At 38.2% G+C, this 19701-nt stretch overlaps 2 protein-coding genes across 6 annotated transcripts in view; one reads left to right on the top strand and one right to left on the bottom strand.

The window, feature by feature from the left end:
- LOC144448354 (ribitol 5-phosphate transferase FKRP-like) overlaps positions 1-19701 on the bottom strand; it is a 33791-nt gene that overhangs the window by 4976 nt on the left and 9114 nt on the right. Inside the window, exons 1-2 of one of the 5 annotated variants that reach the window (XM_078138566.1) lie at positions 11118-11249; positions 7332-7667 (exon numbers count right to left, since the gene is read on the bottom strand). The exons of 1 other annotated variant lie outside the window; for it this stretch is intronic. In XM_078138566.1, the coding sequence (XP_077994692.1) occupies positions 7332-7636 (305 nt within the window). In that variant the 5' untranslated portion in view covers positions 7637-7667; positions 11118-11249. Of the gene's footprint in view, positions 1-7331; positions 7668-9630; positions 9735-10642; positions 10764-11117; positions 11250-19701 lie in introns of those variants that run through there. 3 more of the 5 variants (XM_078138569.1, XM_078138568.1, XM_078138567.1) reach the window with 3 other exon arrangements.
- On the top strand, positions 1035-3977 carry LOC144448451 (uncharacterized). Its single transcript, XM_078138702.1, has 2 exons — positions 1035-3449; positions 3864-3977. Exon 1 carries the CDS (start codon positions 1068-1070, stop codon positions 2967-2969), a length of 1902 nt encoding a protein of 633 aa, XP_077994828.1. The 5' UTR covers positions 1035-1067; the 3' UTR covers positions 2970-3449; positions 3864-3977.

Here is a 19701-nt window from a genome sequence, read left to right as displayed (position 1 = left end):
GGTATAGGTCAGACTTTGTCAAGTCCAAGGGACTTTGCTATGGATGCCTCAAGCAGGGACATCTGATAAGACAATGCAGAGCCAGATTATCTTGTGATAGGTGTAATGAGAAACACCCAACTATACTTCATGACGAGGACCGAGCTCACAAGAGTTCAGTGGAAATCAGCGATACTGCCAAGTCACAGCAAGGGGTTTCCATTAATTCCAATACCTGTATGGACAGAACTGTACTAGACAAGGCACAGTGTTCAATGGGGGCCGGCGACAGTGGAGAATGCACCATGGCCATTGTACCAGTCGTAGTCAGAGCACGGAATAACACAGCCGTTGAGACATATGCATTCTTAGATACAGGAAGCAACGTCAGCTTTTGTACTGAAGGCCTAGCCAAGCAGCTTGGGGTGACTGGGCGGAAAATGACAGTTAAGCTAGACACTATGGGGTCACCACAATGTCTCACAACTCACCAGATCAGTGCATTAACGGTTAGCGATTTGGATGGTCATGACTGCGTTAGTTTGCCACCACTGTACACCAAAGAGAGGATCCCTGTGACAAGTAAACACATCCCAACACAGAAGGACATTGAAAGATGGGATCACTTAAAAGGGATTGCTGTACCTACATTAAATGCTGACATTGGTCTGTTAATTGGAAATAATGTTCCTGATGCCTACACTCCAAAGGTTATCAAAACTGGACCTCGAGGGAGTCCATATGCAGCCAAAACAGCCATTGGATGGATCTTGTGGAATGTAATCAGAGATAAGGAAGATCTTCATAGTAATTTGGCAGTCAACAGGGTAGACGTAACAGTCTTGGAGGAAAGTCGTCAGTTGGAGCAGCTAGTCAGAAATGCAATAAATTTAGATTTCCCAGAGCGGTGCGTAGACACCAGGAAGGAGCCTTCCAGGGAAGATCAGCTGTTCAAAGAGAAGATGACCAAGTCAATCAGATTCCAAGGTGGTCATTACTCCATGGACTTACCCTTCCGAGATGAAAGTGTATTGTTGCCAGATAACAGAGATTTAGCACTGAATAGACTGCATTCACTCCGAAGAAGGATGGTAAAGGACTATAAGTTCTTCACAGACTATAAAGACTTCATGAACAAACTGTTAGTCAGTGGATATGCTACGAAGGTTAGTGAAGATGGTGTTCAAGATGACACTTCCCAGAGTGGTAAAGTCTGGTATATACCACACCACGGCGTATACCATCCCAGAAAACCACAGAAAATAAGAGTTGTATTTGATTGTTCAGCCAAGTGTAAGGGTGTGTCACTGAATGATACACTGCTGTCAGGACCCAACTTGACCAATACCATTGTGAATGTTTTGTTGAGATTCAGACAGGGGCCTGTGGCTATAATGGCCGATATCGAAAGTATGTTTCATCAGGTCAAGGTTTCAGATCATCATACAGACTGTCTGAGATTTCTCTGGTGGCCAGATGGAGACTTCACTAGGGAGCCAGATGAGTACAAAATGGTTGCACACTTGTTTGGAGCAGTGTCGTCACCAGCATGTGCAAACATTGCACTTCACCAGACTGCAATAGACAACAAGCAGGACTTTAACTCTGAAGTAGTTGACGGTATCTTCAGGAATTTCTATGTTGATGATTTCTTGAAGTCCATTGATACTGATGAGCAGGGCATTGTAATGGCCAAGGACACAAGAGAACTCTGCCAGAAGGGTGGATTTCGTTTAACGAAGTGGATCAGCACAAGTAAGGCTGTTAACGACTCCATACCTGTAGAGGAGAGGGCCAAGACACTCCTATACGACCTTGATCAACATGACCAGCAGATAGAGAGAGCTCTAGGAGTAGTGTGGTCAGTCGACACAGATACCTTTGGTTTTAAGATAAACCTGAAGGATGAACCATACACCAGAAGAGGTATTCTATCCAAGATTAGCACAATTTTTGACCCGTTGGGCATTGCTGCTCCATTTGTATTGCCAGCCAGGATACTATTACAGTCTCTTTGCAAGCAGAATATTGGATGGGACGAACCTATAGGTGGAGATGAACTTAAGAAATGGCGGCAGTGGGTAGAAGACATCCCTTACATAGAGCAGCTCACAGTTCCAAGGAGTCTAAAACCTAGAGGTGTCCAGATCACTTCCTGTCAACTTCATATGTTTTCCGATGCTAGTGACAAGGGCTACGGGATTGTAGCTTTTACCCGACTTAGTGACAACAGAGGACAAGTGCACTGTAATCTGTTGATGGGAAAGGCCAGAGTCGCACCCTTGAAAAGGATCACAATACCCAGGATGGAATTGACAGCGGCGAGCATATCAGTAAAGTTTGCTCATATGATCACAAAGGAAATGGACTACCAGTTCGATAAGATTATCTATTGGACAGATAGTATGTCAGTGTTACGCTATATCAACAATAACACTAGCAGGTTTCATACCTTTGTGGCAAATCGTCTCACTACCATACATGAGGGATCATCACCAGAGCAGTGGAGGTACGTAAACACCAAACTGAATGCGGCTGACATAGCTTCGAGAGGACTACAGGTCAGGGACGAAAAGATGACCAAACAGTGGTTATATGGACCAGCGTTCCTAAAGATGGATGAGTCACAATGGCCTAAGACAGAGTTGTGCAGAAATCTGCCTGCTGATGACCCAGAAGTAAAAGGGGTTGCAGCAAGCACCATGAAGGAAGAATCCCATACAACAATGGACAAGTTGTTAAGCAGATATTCAAGCTGGGAAAGGCTGAAAACTACAGTAGCTTGGATTCTACGACTGAAGGAGAATCTGAAGAAACGGATGAATAGAGCTGAGAGAGTTACTCACAATGATAGTCAGAAGCCAGACTACTTAACAGCAGCAGACATGAGGGCAGCTGAGATGTCCATAGTCAAATATGTGCAGGAAAGACATTTTTCAGATATCAAAAGGGACTGTTCATATGTCATCGTACATACTAGGGACTGTTGACAGCATTTTTCGTGGACTGTTGATTTTCAGAAAATGTGGACGCAAAGAATTTTTAGATTCTTAAAGCCATAATTATTTAGTTGTGTTTATGGACTGATTATAGAACTTGTAGTATTAGGCTGCATTTGAGTTCGTAAATTTGCATGTGAGTAGTTTCATGGTTTGAAATTTAGTTATTGATTGGACCATTGAGATAATTTCTTGTGAACTTTTCAGAGCAACACCTGGTGCTACGTAAAGCGGTTTTGAAAACTAGTTTATTGAAATAAGTTAGTTCTAATTACTTCGAGTATACCTCTGCGTAATTAGGGAGGCCGGGATGTTGTAGCTTGAATTTTGCTAGATGTAGGTTGAGGGCGCTCGCACATGCGCATGGGAAGGAGAACAAAGTTTTGAAGTGTGCCTTTTGGGCCAACGTGTGTGGGAAGAAATATTCCACATTATTACTTGACTACAGACGAGTTAACCCCGATAACAGAGGTTCGTACTTACTTTAGACCTTTGTGAAACACTTTTAGGTACTTTGAATGTAAATGATCGACTTTTAGATCTGTTTTGTTGCAAGTTATCATTGCTGCTACCATCGATTGTCATCGTCACATGTTTGCACCGGATGTGAATTTTACCATCGTGAGATACAGAATATTGAAGGACTTTGACTTTGATATTAGACCTTGCGAGATATCTTATGAATAGTTGTAAGTTCTTATCATGTTTTTGAGTACTATTACTGTTCTAGAACTCCTGTAAGTACACATAACTTAGTAACAGTGTTAAAGTATTGGAGTCGATTTCTCATTCCTGTCAATAGGTGGCGCTATTCACCTAAGTTATTACTAGAGATTTGAAGTGTTGTATTTTGTATTTACAAGTGTTATTTATTGTTATTTTCAGTTTACGTGTCTGCGACATAGTGTGCTACAGTGTGTGATTACGTTTCATTACGTGATTATAAGCATTCAAGTATGACAAGTCTACAGTAAATAAAGTTTCAAGTTACTGTGAAACCAAGGTGTCAATTATTGTCGATGCTACTACAACTACATACCGGCTTATGTATTTATAACACTACATACTACTACATACTGGCTTTGTATTTATAACACTACATACTACTACATACTGGCTTTGTATTTATAGCACTGCATACTACTACATACTGGCTTTGTATTTATAGCACTACATACTACTACATACTGGCTTTGTATTTATAGCAATACATACTACTACATACTGGCTTTGTATTTATAACACTACATACTACTACATACCGGCTTATGTATTTATAACACTACATACTACTACATACTGGCTTTGTATTTATAACACTACATACATGTACTACTACATACTGGCTTTGTATTTATAGCAATACATACTACTACATACTGGCTTTGTATTTATAGCAATACATACTACTACATACTGGCTTATGTATTTATAACACTACATACTACTACATACTGGCTTTGTATTTATAACACTACATACTACTACATACTGGCTTTGTATTTATAGCACTACATACTACTACATACTGGCTTTGTATTTATAACACTACATACTACTACATACTGGCTTTGTATTTATAGCACTACATACTACTACATACTGGCTTTGTATTTATAACACTACATACTACTACATACTGGATTTGTATTTATAGCACTACATACTACTACATACTGGCTTTGTATTTATAGCACTACATACTACTACATACTGGATTTGTATTTATAGCACTACATACTACTACATACTGGCTTTGTATTTATAACACTACATACTACTACATACTGGCTTATGTATTTATAGCACTACATACTACTACATACTGGCTTTATATTTATAGCACTACATACTACTACATACTGGCTTTGTATTCATAGCACTACATACTACTACATACTGGCTTTGTATTTATAGCACTACATACTACTACATACCGGCTTTGTATTTATAACACTACATACTACTACATACTGGCTTTGTATTTATAACACTACATACTACTACATACTGGCTTTGTATTTATAACACTACATACTACTACATACTGGCTTTGTATTTATAACACTACATACTACTACATACTGGCTTTGTATTTATAACACTACATACTACTACATACTGGCTTTGTATTTATAACACTACATACTACTACATACTGGCTTTGTATTTATAACACTACATACTACTACATACTGGCTTTGTATTTATAACACTACATACTACTATATACTGGCTTTGTATTTATAACACTACATACTACTACATACTGGCTTTGTATTTATAACACTACATACTACTACATACTGGCTTTGTATTTATAACACTACATACTACTACATACTGGCTTTGTATTCATAGCACTACATACTACTACATACCGGCTTATGTATTTACAGCACTACATACTACTACATACTGGCTTTGTATTCATAGCACTACGTACTACTACATACTGGCTTTGTATTTATAACACTACATACTACTACATACTGGCTTTGTATTTATAACACTACATACTACTACATACTGGCTTTGTATTCATAGCACTACATACTACTACATACTGGCTTTGTATTCATAGCACTACATACTACTACATACTGGCTTTGTATTTATAACACTACATACTACTACATACTGGCTTTGTATTCATAGCACTACATACTACTACATACTGGCTTTGTATTTATAACACTACATACTACTACATACTAGCTTTGTATTCATAGCACTACATACTACTACATACTGGCTTTGTATTTATAACACTACATACTACATACTGGCTTTGTATTTATAGCACTACATACTACTACATACTGGCTTTGTATTCATAGCACTACATACTACTACATACTGGCTTTGTATTCATAGCACTACATACTACTACATACTGGCTTTGTATTCATAGCACTACATACTACTATATACTGGCTTTGTATTCATATAGCACTTAACATACTACTACATACGGGCTTTGTATCTATAGCACTACATACTACTACATACTGGCTTTGTATTTATAGCACTACATACTGGCTTTGTATTCATAGCAATACATACTACTACATACAGGCTTTGTTTTTATAGCACTACATACTACTACATACTGGCTTTGTATTCATTGCACTACATACTACTACATACTGGCTTTGTATTCATAGCTCTACATACTACTACATACTGGTTTTGTATTCATAGCACTACATACTACTACATACTGGCTTTGTATTCATTGCACTACATACTACTACATACTGGCTTTGTATTCATAGCTCTACATACTACTACATACTGGTTTTGTATTCATAGCACTACATACTACTACATACTAGATTTGTATCATAGCAATACATACTACTATATACTGGCTTTGTTGTTATAGCAATACATACTACTATATACTGGCTTTGTATTCATATAGCACTTAACATACTACTACATACGGGCTTTGTATCTATAGCACTACATACTACTACATACGGGCTTTGTATCTATAGCACTACATACTACTACATACTGGCTTTGTATTCATATAGCACAACGTACTACTGCATACTGGCTTTGTATTCATAGCACAACGTACTACTGCATACTGGCTTTGTATTTAGAGCATTACATACTACTACATACTGATCTAAAATTGATTGTGCTGTCCGAAACATTTTCAATTTTAGCAAATTTAGTCAGGGGGGTGGGGGGGGGGCTGAGGCCCAACTAAAGTCAAACTCGTTTTTGTCCTACATTGAACTTTTTATCTGGCCGCTTAAGCAGTACATGATGAGTTTATAAGCTATTTGACTCAAGTGAAAGTATTTAAACGAAACAATAATTAACCAAAGCTAATTTATTAAGAAATCGTACTGACGTTGGTGGCTCATTTGATATATAGTTTTACAACGGTTTCCATGACACTTTAGTATTATCGTTCTTATCTGAATACAGGTACCAGGTGTGAGTTCTGCCAATAAGAACTGATGGTTAAGTATGCGTCACTAAATCGAATAATAAAACCAATATACATTGAATTGAACTTTGAACTTCGAATCTACAACAAGTACGCCCCAAAAATATATAAACTAAACTTGTGCCCCTTTGAAGTGTAGCAGTCGACAGTTTCACGGTGGAGTCTTCCGATCCCACTCCAACTGCATAAAGCAAACTTTCTGTTAAATAAAACTGAAATAGACGTAAACTTAAATTATTGTTGCAACAAGTGTGTACACTGTTACCGGACGTTACACTCTCGGTTGGGCGTTTTTCGTGCACCAAGTTTCCCCTAACTGTTTAACGAGTTTATAGACTTCCGTGCAGACTTTCTTCCGATAATACTAGTACTTATAAGCTTACCTCATAACATCTCCATTTCTGACTGCTCCTAGAAGTGTACCGTAATCCAACCAATAGGTAACGTTCATCTCTTCTAAGAAGTTGGTGGTGCTCTTCAGCATGAATCTCAAATCTTGAATTTCTTCATTCGTCAAGTAACAATTTTTTTTCTTCTGAATTTTGAGATAATGGTGTAATTTAAGTGTGTAGCAAAATGTTACTATGGTAATGATCCCGACAAAAAGGAATACAAAGATGGTACACTTTGGTGATAGAGTTGGGAACAACTTCCACAGCCGATATCTGCAACGCCCTAGACTTGACATCTTGTGAACTTATGAAGAAAGATGCACATTTCTGTAGCAAAGAAGATGAATTATTTAAGGGAAATAAGATGACAAAATCAGGCATTAGGGAGCTGACATTCTTTATGAACATTGAGGGCGATCGGAGGAATTTAGGGGGTCGCGCTTCAATTCTTTTTCGCTTAATGAACAGCACAGAATGAATTTATTCTCGGCAGTATATTGAGTCAAGAGGCTTTCCATTCAAGATCAAGCTGTCATCAGTAAAAACACTACATATGCACAGAAATATATGCTGAAATTATCATCAAAGATGGTGCTCATTCCAATTGTAAACCAATGACGTCATCATGTACCCATATGAATTACGTCACTATCAGTATATTGTCAATAAAAGCACCTATGGCGTTGTAGCACAACTGTTGCCAGAACACTTTAATTTTCTGTGATGATTATGTAGTCTTGTTGCCAGACACATTTGCATACATTCTTATGTCTGCAACATACACCATCATTTAATGTTACTATGGGCACAGTCTTGTTGTTAGGCATATCTACATACAATTGTGCAATATCCATTCATTTACCTTCCCATCATCCGGTGTTATTTTGGCACTACATGTCATTGTTTATCTGTTGCTATGGGCGTGGTTTTATTGCTTAGGACATTTATATTTTTTAAAAATAAATTAATGTGTATTCAATTACCTACCCATCCCTCTTGATATAATTAGAAAAAATCAATTGACTGTTGCTAAGGGCGTGGCCATGGTTACTAGGGCCAATTACATACGTATGACACACTCACAATTTGCAGACTATGGTTTGCCCTTACTGGAGGCATTCAGTTTAAATCTGGTCTACAATTGTTAGTATGCTAGTTTTAGTATTCTGTTGTTTGCTAAAGATATAAGTACATTCAGGTACAGGGACTCGTATTAGTGCTTAGATCGTTGTTTTCCTAAGACAAATACCATACTAATCCTGCTGCTACAAATGTGTCAATGTATGCTCTATACTAGAAGTGTTATATCCATATAAGATAGGGGAAATATAAACGTTGTCATATTTAGTCTGTAGACAAGGAAAAGAAAAAACTACGAAATACTACACGCCCCGGAAACTAAGATGGCGATTAATACATTTCTTCCCTATACATGTATTCCCCCGTCTGTTATTCAGCCAGAAAATGGTGTCAAAAGTCAAAAGTCTCGTAAAAAAGGTGTAAAAAAAATTGAAAATTGGCAACTTCGAAGCTACGTTGTCCAAACTATGAGAAAAGTCTACAAGCGTTTAAAAGGGGATCAAGGCGGCCATACATATATGTGGACATACCATTACTATGTAAATACCCCCGTACAATAATGATGTGACATGTTTAGTTTTGTCTGTCAAAATCACCGCAGTCTATCATAGTGTCCTTATCAGATTTGCTGCTTTTATCCGGCGTGTAACAATAATCCTCAAAACTGGCGTTAAGCCACCTGACTATATAAGATGGGGGAAATATAAACGTTGTCACATTTAGTCTGTAGACAAAAAAACTACGAAATACTACACGCCCCGGCAACCAAGATGGCGATTAATACATTTCTTCCCTATACATTCAGCTGTATTCCCCCGTCTGTTATTCAGCCAGAAAATGGTGTCCGAAAATCGTTCATTTGGAAACTATGTTGTTCAAAAGTTTAAGAAAAAATTTGAAAATTGGCAACTTCGAAGCAACGTTGTCCAAACTAAGGGAAAAGTCTACAAGCGTTGAAAAGGAGATCAAGGCGGCCATACATATATGTGAACAGTCTATCATAGTGTCCGTATCATCCTCTACAAGAGACAGACACATTCAGTAATCGATTGTATTCGTAGAAAATATTCTAATGTACTAATGTACAAATTTCTAATGTACAAATACCTCCTCGATTTTGGTGAAACATGTTCATCCATGTCAAAAAATGTAATTACCAACAAAGTTAAAATATTGGAAACTTATCCGTCAAAATCTTGTCGGAACGTACCTTAGAAACACGTTGTTAAACATGGTGAATATGTAACATTATGAAGTTTGTCTCTCTCGAGTCACGTCAGGACACGAACACAACGAAAGCACACAAAAGACGCAGTCTATGCCTTATTCAAAAGTAAATTTTAATTTGTTGTTCAGCCAGAAAATGGTGTCAAAAGTCTCATGAAAAGGTGTCGGAAATCGTTCAGTTGGAAACTATGTTGTTCAAAAGTTTAAGAAAAAAATTGAAAATTGGCAACATCGAAGCAACGTTGTCCAAACTATGGGAAAAGTCTACAAGCGTTGAAAAGGGGATCAAGGCGGCCATACATATATGTGGACATACCATTACTATGTGAATACCCCCGTACTATAATGATGTGACATGTTTAGTTTTGTCTGTCAAAATCACCGCAGTCTATCATAGTGTCCTTATCAGATTTGCTGCTTTTATCCGGCGTGTAACAATAATCCTCAAAACTGGTGTTAAGCCACCTGACTATATAAGATGGGGGAAATATAAACGTTGTCACATTTAGTCTGTAGACAAAAAAACTACGAAATACTACACGCCCCGGCAACCAAGATGGCGATTAAAATATTTCTTCCCTATACATTCAGCTGTATTCCCCGTCTGTTATTCAGCCAGACAATGGTGTCCGAAAATCGTTCATTTTGAAACTATGTTGTTCAAAAGTTTAAGAAAAAATTTGAAAATTGGCAACTTCGAAGCAACGTTGTCCAAACTATGGGAAAAGTCTACAAGCGTTGAAAAGGAGATCAAGGCGGCCATACAAATATGTGAACAGTCTATCATAGTGTCCGTATCATCCTCTACAAGAGACAGACACATTCAGTAATCGATTGTATTCGTAGAAAATATTCTAATGTACTAATGTACAAATTTCTAATGTACAAATACCTCCTCGATTTTGGTGAAACATGTTCATCCATGTCAAAAAATGTAATTACCAACAAAGTTAAAATATTGGAAACTTATCCGTCAAAATCTTGTCGGAACTTACCTTAGAAACACGTTGTTAAACATGGTGAATATGTAACATTATGAAGTTTGTCTCTCTCGAGTCACGTCAGGACACGAACACAATGAAAGCACACAAAAGACACACAGTCTATGCCTTATTTAAATGTAAATTTTAATTATTCAGTCAGAAAATGGTGTCGGAAAATCGTTCATTTGGAAACTATGTTGTTCAAAAGTTTAAGAAAAAAATTGAAAATTGGCAACTTCGAAGCTACGTTGTCCAATCTATGGGAAAAGTCTACAAGCGTTGAAAAGGGGATAAAGGCGGCCATACATATATGTGAACATACCATTACTATGTCAATACCATTACTATGTGAATACCCCCGTACTATAATGATGTGACATGTTTAGTTTTGTTTGTCAAAATCATCGCAGTCTACCATAGTCTAAAAATTTAATTACCAAAGTGAAAATATTGGAAACTTATCCGTCAAAATCTTGTCGGAACTTACCTTAGAAACACATTGTTAAACATGGTGAATATGTAACATTATGAAGTTTGTCTCTCTCGAGTCACGTCAGGACACGAACACAATGAAAGCACACAAAAGACGCACAGTCTATGCCCTACTTGTGGGTTTCCACCTCAGCACAGACGAACGGTATACAGTTATGCAGACGGAAAACTATTGATATGCAAATACGAACGTAAGCATGAGTAGATGCCACGTTTAAATCAACTGAAACCTCATTAATCTATTGACAATATTTAACGACTTCAGCCCGAGTGGGTGAAAGAGAATGTTTCCTTTGTCAAGTAACTTGCATTTTATTATCACAAGCTAACAGATTTGTCAATACATTTAATGAATTAAAAGAACATGGCGATTGGTTGATGGGCTTGGAATTGCAAGCTTGAGACGAGAACGTCAGGGCACTAAAACAACGAAAGCGCACAAAAGACGCACAGTCTATGCCCCATTTAAATGTAAATATTTCATTCAACAATCGTAGTCGTAAAATTACGTTATTCGGCACTATTTCGAACGTACTGGCCCTGACCCAAAGGTGACCGGTCACCTACCTCTACATGTGTCTCACTAAAACAAACGACACTTGGAAAACTCACAAAACGAATGACTGCCGTGACACTATGTTTACTGAGAAGGTGGAATATCAGCATTTACGCTATGAAAAAGTAATATGACAGTCTGTACTCTATAAAAGTAATTGGAGTGACAGCATCTACTCTATATAAAATAAGTGGAATGGCAGCCCAAACTCTATATAATAAATAGAATGACAGCCTCTACTCCACAAAACAAGTGGAATGACAGCATTCTACGCTATAAAATAAGTGGAAAGACAGCCTCTACTCTATACACTAAATGAAATGACAGCCTCTACTCTATAAAATAAGTGGAATGACAGCTTCTACTCTATAAAATAAGTGGAATGACAGCTTCTACTCTATAAAATAAGTTGCATAACAGCCCCTACTCAATAAAAAAAGTGGATTATGATAGCCTCTACTCTATACAATAAATGAAATGACAGCCTCTACACTATAAAATAAGAGGAATAACAACCTATAGTCTATAAAATAAGTGAAATGACAGCCTTTACCCTATAAAATAAGTGAAATGACAGCCTTTACTCTATAAAATAAGTGCAATAACAGCCTCTACTCTATAAAATAAGTGGAATGGCAGCTTCTACTCTATAAAATAAGTGAAATGACAGCCTTTACTCTATAAAATAAGTGCAATAACAGCCTCTACTCTATAAAATAAGTGGAATGGCAGCTTCTACTCTATAAAATAAGTGAAATGACAGCCTTTACTCTATAAAATAAGTGCAATAACAGCCTCTACTCTATAAAATAAGTGGAATGGCAGCTTCTACTCTATAAAATAAGTTGCATAACAACCCTTACTCAATAAAATAAATGGAATGACAGCCCCTGCTCTATACAATAAATGAAATGACAGCCTCTACATTATAAAATAAGAGGAATGACAACCTATAGTCTATAAAATATGTGGAATGACAGCCCTACTCTGCAAAATAAGAGGAATAACAGCATTTACTCTATAAAATAAGTTGCATAACAGCCCCTACTTCATAAAATAAGTGCAATAACAACCTCTACTCTATAAAATAAGTGGAATAACAGCCTTTACTCTATATAGTAAATTAAATGACAGCCTATACACTATAAAATAAGTGGAATAACAACCTATAATCTATAAAATAAGTGGAATGACAGCCTCTACTCTATAAAATAAGTGCAATGACAGCCTCTACTCTATACAATAAGTGGAATGACAGCCCTCTACTCTATACAATAAATGAAATGACAGCCTCTACACTATAAAATAAGTGGAATGACAGCCTCTACACTATAAAATAAGTGGAATGACAGCCCTCTACTCTATAAAATAAGTGGAATGACAGCCCTCTAGTCTATAAAATAAGTGGAATGACAGCCCTCTACTCTATTATAAAATAAGTGGAATGACAGCTTCTACTCTATAAAATAAGTGGAATGACAGCCTCTACTCTATAAAATAAGTGGAATGACAGCCTCTACTCTATAAAATAAGTGGAATGACAGCCCTCTACTCTATAAAATAAGTGGAATGACAGCCCTCTACTCTATAAAATAAGTGGAATGACAGCTTCTACTCTATAAAATAAGTGGAATGACAGCCTCTACTCTATACAATAAGTGGAATGACAGCCCTCTAGTCTATAAAATAAGTGGAATGACAGCCCTCTACTCTATAAAATAAGTGGAATGACAGCCCTCTACTCTATAAAATAAGTGGAATGACAGCTTCTACTCTATAAAATAAGTGGAATGACAGCCTCTACTCTATAAAATAAGTGGAATGACAGCCTCTAGTCTATAAAATAAGTGGAATAACAACCCTTAAATATCCCTAGCAACAAGACCATGTCCATAGCAACAGCCAAATTCAGTTTTACTACAACGCCATTGTCGCTATTTATATATATAAAACAACAAAGCCCCAGGGCAAGATGGGATCCCTGCAGAGTTTTGAAATATGCCCCTCGCGAAATTTATGATATGTTACATATTCTCTACAATGAAGTTCTTGATAGCGATGTATTCCCTAGTATGTGGTCGATTGGACTGATTACACCTGTTTTCAAGAAAGGAAGTAAAGACTCCCCGGGTAATTACCGCAGCATTATGCTACTTGATGTCATAGGTAAAATCTACACTCAAATATTATGTGATAGACTTACCCTTTGGTTTGATAAGTACAATATTATAATTGAGGCGCAAAGTGGCTTTAGAAAAAAGAGAAGTACTCTTGATAATATATTCATCTTATGTACTCTTATTGAAAAATATGTGTTTCACTTGAAAAGTCGTTTCTATTGTGCATTTATTGACTATGAGAAGGCTTTCGATAGGATACATCACTTCTCCTTGTTTTATAAGCTTGTCGAAGCTGGCACCAGAGGTAAACTTTTACAGTCTCTACATTCCATGTACAATCAAGTCAAAGCGGCAGTGAAAACTCCACATACATTTTCATAATCAATGTGGGTTTACAACAAGCTTCCGTCATCTCACCTTTGCTATTTTGTTTTTACATAAACAATATTGAAGATGCACTTAATCAGGGATTTGAAACTATTGTGTATGAAAATATGTTAAAATTATTTTATTTACTGTATGCAGATGATTTAGCGCTATTTAGCAGCACCCCTATTGGGTTACAAAGACTTCTAAATAGACTTTCAGGTTACTGTAAATGGTGGAGACTTACCGTAAATTAAGCTAAATCTAAGATTGTTGTTTTTAGGAAGGGTGGTCCACTAAAGAAATCCGAAAAGTGGTTTTGGAACGGTAAATTATTTGAAGTTGTTTCAAAGTATAACTATTTAGGCGTGATGTTTTCTAGTTCAGGTATTTGGTACCAAGCCCAAAATTATATCGCTGACCAGGCAAGTACTGCACTGCATAGTCTGGAAAAAACACCGCATAGGCTTGGAGGTTTAAAACCTGACATAGCATTTCGTATATTTGATTGTAAGATTTTACCCATTCTTTTATATACAAGTGGTATTTGGGGTACTCACTCCTCCCCTGACATAGAAAAAGTTCATCACAAATTTTGTAGTTTATAATAGGGGTTAGTAGTAATACTTCAAATATTGCTGCTCTGGGTGAACTTGGACGATATCCTATCCGACCATATATATAATATAATACTACTCAAGGCAAAAATATAGCCTTTCCGAGGTAAGACCAGAGGTTTAAATCCTGATATCTGAACATTCCTAATCATACCTCAGAAGACATTGAATCAAAACACAATAATTCTAACCCACAATTACTGATTTTTCAGTCCCGAAACTTGTTATTGTCCATACAGTGTGTATACCAAACTCACTGTACAGTGATATGTGTACCTTCACTGGCTGGGTCGGAACAAAATAGGTAAATTCACTATCATAAGGACGAGCACTGTAACCTGTTCAAGCATGTCTGAGTTATGGCTTTGGACATGAAAACTGCGCCAACAAAACCGCTGCCAGGCAGCCATATCGGATTGTATCACGACGAAAATGAATATGCACATGTATGTCATAGAACACTGTGCTAATACCAACTTTAAATGAGATCTGTTCAAGCATGTCTGAGTTATGGCTTTGGACATTACAAATTCGCAAACAAAATGGCTGCCAGGCAGCCATATTGGATCGTATCACGATGAAAATGGATATGCCCATGTATATCATAGAACACTGTCCTATAACACCAACTTTGAATGAGATCTGTTCAAGCATGTCTGAGTTATGGCTTTGGACAGGGAAAATTTGCAAACAAAATGGCTGCTAGGCGGCCATATTGGATCATATCGTGAAACAAATTGATATGCATATGTATGCCATTGCATGTTGCCCCTGTACCAAGTTTGAAAAAAATCGGTCCAGGCATCTCCAAGAAATGGCTCTGGACGGACGGACAGACTTCGTCCGGCGGGGACTAACAACGGAAAACATAACTACCTGAACTATATACTCACATATGAAAAATATATATAAATAAAATAAAAACTCTACCTACCCCACCTATTCTAAAATTGAGCATAATCGGAACCACACATTTTTTTCACTAGGCCTAACTAAATGCACGTTTCAATTTGTATGAGATTGTTTTACATGTTTGAGAAAGTAAGGCTTTAAAATTTGGAAATGAAACACTCATTCCAAAAATATTGATAAATAACGATCGCTAAGAGCACTTACTGAAAACTTTTCTTCTCCATTTTTTAAAATACCGATTGGTACCGTACTTGTGCTCAGTTAATTATATGTTTTATCATTCCGTACAATAAATCATCATCTGAAACGACTAGGTGTCCATTGTTAAATAGTTGTTTCCTCGGTATTTCAGTTTCATTTCCTCATTTTAAATACAATTTACAGAAGTAATTTTAAGAAGAATCTATATTTTACTACTTTTACTTTTTGTAGACGATTTTACATAATGTTAACTCGTTCTGGTGGCAGTTCTTGACTGTTAAGAGGATAACTTATGTAAAGGGACTTACCGTAATGTTCGGTATACTGTGATGGGTACAAGAACGAGCTGATGACGTCACCTCAGCGTTGTTGAAAACGTCTTAGTCAGAACAAGTTCGGGAACATCTGCGCAGCACCCGGCGAACAACAGCTCCGTGTCAGTGATGTCCGTTACACCATATGTTGGTGGTTGTAGCACACGCTCAAATGGTTATTATAAAGAGTGTGACGTCGGCTACTGGAAAGCTCATGGTATGGTCAAAATGCGCAGCCCAAATCATATACTCAACACGTCGATGTTTGTTAGTTATATGAACGACACAAGCCTGACTGACAAGTTGGTCTGAATGTAACTGTATTATATTTCTTGACCATGTCCTCAGTTACACATTAACTTACAACAGTAACTGAATTCAATGGTAACCAGTCTAGTAACAGGGTTTATAATTTTATGTGTGTAATATAACGCCAATCGTTTCAAGTAGGTATAATGTCAGACCACTTAAAGCATTCCGTTAGTAGTCTGAGGTATAATGTAAACTAAAGTGTGGTCTGTTTAACCTGGTCGTGATCATGGAAACAAGTGTGTTCAATGATCTATCCGTCCAAAACCTGACATTTCATTACGCCAGGTGTACGTAAACCGGTTCGAACAGATTTTAGAGGAGGGTTTCGTTTTCTGATTGTGAATAGTCACATCAACGCCTGTTTACGTCATTGGCTCTATCGTGCTCGATCGTGAAAACGTCCAAAATCACCGTTTTATTTCTTAAGATTTTCAACTTGCCCTTTCTGTGGAACAATATAATTACATTATTTTTAATTGAGTAAACGTATATCAATTAAGGAGTTTTAATATGTTGCATCATTAGCATGCTTGATTCTCCATGGATAAAGACTTGTGTCTTAAATCCATTGTTTTTCTAATATAATGTGATAAGGGATACTTTAATAATTACAAGTGGGGAGGACGGGGGAGACGGGGGGCGTAGCTCAGATTTTTCTAGTCGGTTCTCGGGGATGACCACATTAAAGAAACTGAAATCAGACAGAGTTCAATTTTACTGATTTTTCAATTGTATGATGCTACAACTGCCACATCTCACTTCCATCATACTGCCATCGTGGTTCCATAACATCAGAACGTATCAGTGAAATTGATGGTGATATCCATGCAATGAATCAAGTAATATATGTAACGACAATGATAATAGGCTTCATCATATAAAGAATAGTGTGGTGATATAGGGATGATGTCCAGAGAAGGGTAGGGATGTTGATCTCGGTGTAGACAATGTAGAATAGTGTGGTGATATAGGGATGATGTCCAGAGAAGGGTAGGGATGTTGATCTCGGTGTAGACAATGTAGAATAGTGTGGTGATATAAGGATGATGTCCAGAGCAGGGTAGGGATGTTGATCTCGGTGTAGACAATGTAGAATAGTGCGTTGATAAAGGGATGATGTCCAGAGCAGGGTAGGGATGTTGATCTCGGTGTAGACAATGTAGAATAGTGTGGTGATATAGGGATGATGTCCAGAGCAGGGTAGGGATATTGATCTCGGTGTAGACAATGTAGAATAGTGTGGTGATATAGCGATGATGTCCAGAGCAGGGTAGGGATGTTGATCTCGGTGTAGACAATGTAGAGCACCCCTGTAGTCTTTGGGAATCTGGCCTTCAGCTCTGCCAATTACATCGTAGAATTGTCATACAAATTTGCTGTGTTGGCAACAGCCAATGTTATTGAAATTAACGACGTGGTGCCAGCATTGGGATACAGTTCTTACCAACGTGGTGCCAATAGTGGGATACAGTTGTTACCGACGTAGTGCCAGCAGTGGGATACAGTTCTTACCGACGTAGTGCCAGCAGTGAGATACAGTTCTTACCGACGTGGTGCCAGTAGTGGGATAGTAGTGGGATACAGTTCTTACCGACGTAGTGCCAGTAGTGGGATAGTAGTGGGATACAGTTCTTACCGACGTAGCGCCAGTAGTGGGATAGAGCTCTTACCGACGTGGTGCCACAAGTGGGATACAGTTCTTACCGACGTGGTGCCAGCAGTTGGATACAGTTGTTACCGACGTAGTGCCAGCAGTGGGATACAGTTCTTACCGACGTGGTGCCAGCAGTGAGATACAGTTCTTACCGACGTGGTGCCAGTAGTGGGATAGTAGTGGGATACAGTTCTTACCGACGTAGCGCCAGTAGTGGGATAGTAGTGGGATACAGTTCTTACCGACGTAGCGCCAGTAGTGGGATAGAGCTCTTACCGACGTGGTGCCACAAGTGGGATACAGTTCTTACCGACGTGGTGCCAGCAGTTGGATACAGTTCTTACCGACGTAGTGCCAGCAGTGGGATACAGTTCTTACCGACGTGGTGCCAGCAGTGAGATACAGTTCTTACCGACGTGGTGCCAGTAGTGGGATACAGTTCTTACCGATGTAGTGCCAGTAGTGGGATACAGTTCTTACTGACGTGGTGCCAGCAGTGGGATACAGTTCTTACTGACGTGGTGCCAGCAGTGGGATACAGTTCTTACCGATGTAGTGCCAGCAGTGGGATACAGTTCTTACCGACGTGGTGCCAGTAGTGGGATACAGATCTTACCGACGTGGTGCCAGTAGTGGGATAGTAGTGGGATACAGTTCTTACCGACGTGGTGCCAGTAGTGGGATAGTAGTGGGATACAGTTCTTACCGACGTGGTGCCAGTAGTGGGATAGTAGTGGGATACAGTGCTTACCGACGTGGTGCCAGTAGTGGGATACAGTTCTTACCGACGTGGTGCCAGCAGTGGGATAGTAGTGGGATACAGTTCTTACCGACGTGGTGCCAGCAGTTGGGTACAGTTCTTACCGACGTGGTGCCAGTAGTGTTATAGTAGTGGGATACAGTTCTTACCGACGTGGTGCCAGTAGTGGGATAGTAGTGGGATACAGTTCTTACCGACGTGGTGCCAGTAGTGGGATAGTAGTGAGATACAGTTCTTACCGACGTGGTGCCAGTAGTGGGGTACAGTTCTTACCGACGTGGTGCCAGCAGTGGGATACAGTTCTTACCATTGATTATCACACTCCGGTACCTTGTCATTTCTGAAGGTAATTTAACCAATATTTTTGAAATATTTCAACATGTGTGAGAGAAAAGACATTTGAAGGGAGGGTATGTTTTGAGACAGTGTAATCGGGGAAAGGTGATATTGTACTAGGCGACAGACTGCTCTTATTCCTCCCCCCCCCCTTGTAATTACTGATGGCTCCATAACGTGAAGTAAAGATGACAAGTAATATGTAGCAGGTTTGTAGTCTAACACATATTGAAACGCCAAATGTCCCCAAAGATAATGACAATATCAAAGCGAGTGGTTCAAAGATTGTGACCATTGCTTTCGATTTCATCACAATGAGTGTTAATTTATGTTTAATTTAGTCTGGGATTTCAGCATTAGTCATATATACACATTATTGACAAAATGTATCTGTTTTCATTTGGGTATTTTAACATTTAATTTGTTGTCAG

This window comes from Glandiceps talaboti, chromosome 17 (genome assembly GCF_964340395.1).
Source record: "Glandiceps talaboti chromosome 17, keGlaTala1.1, whole genome shotgun sequence".
Lineage (NCBI taxonomy): Eukaryota > Metazoa > Hemichordata > Enteropneusta > Spengelidae > Glandiceps > Glandiceps talaboti.
Note: the sequence above shows the minus strand (reverse complement) of the source record. Positions and strands in the feature narration are given on the sequence as shown.

Excerpts from the sequence above, each read along its gene's own strand:
- LOC144448451 (XM_078138702.1), top strand. The coding sequence starts at position 1,068 with ATGGTAAAGGACTATAAGTTCTTCACAGACTATAAAGACTTCATGAAC.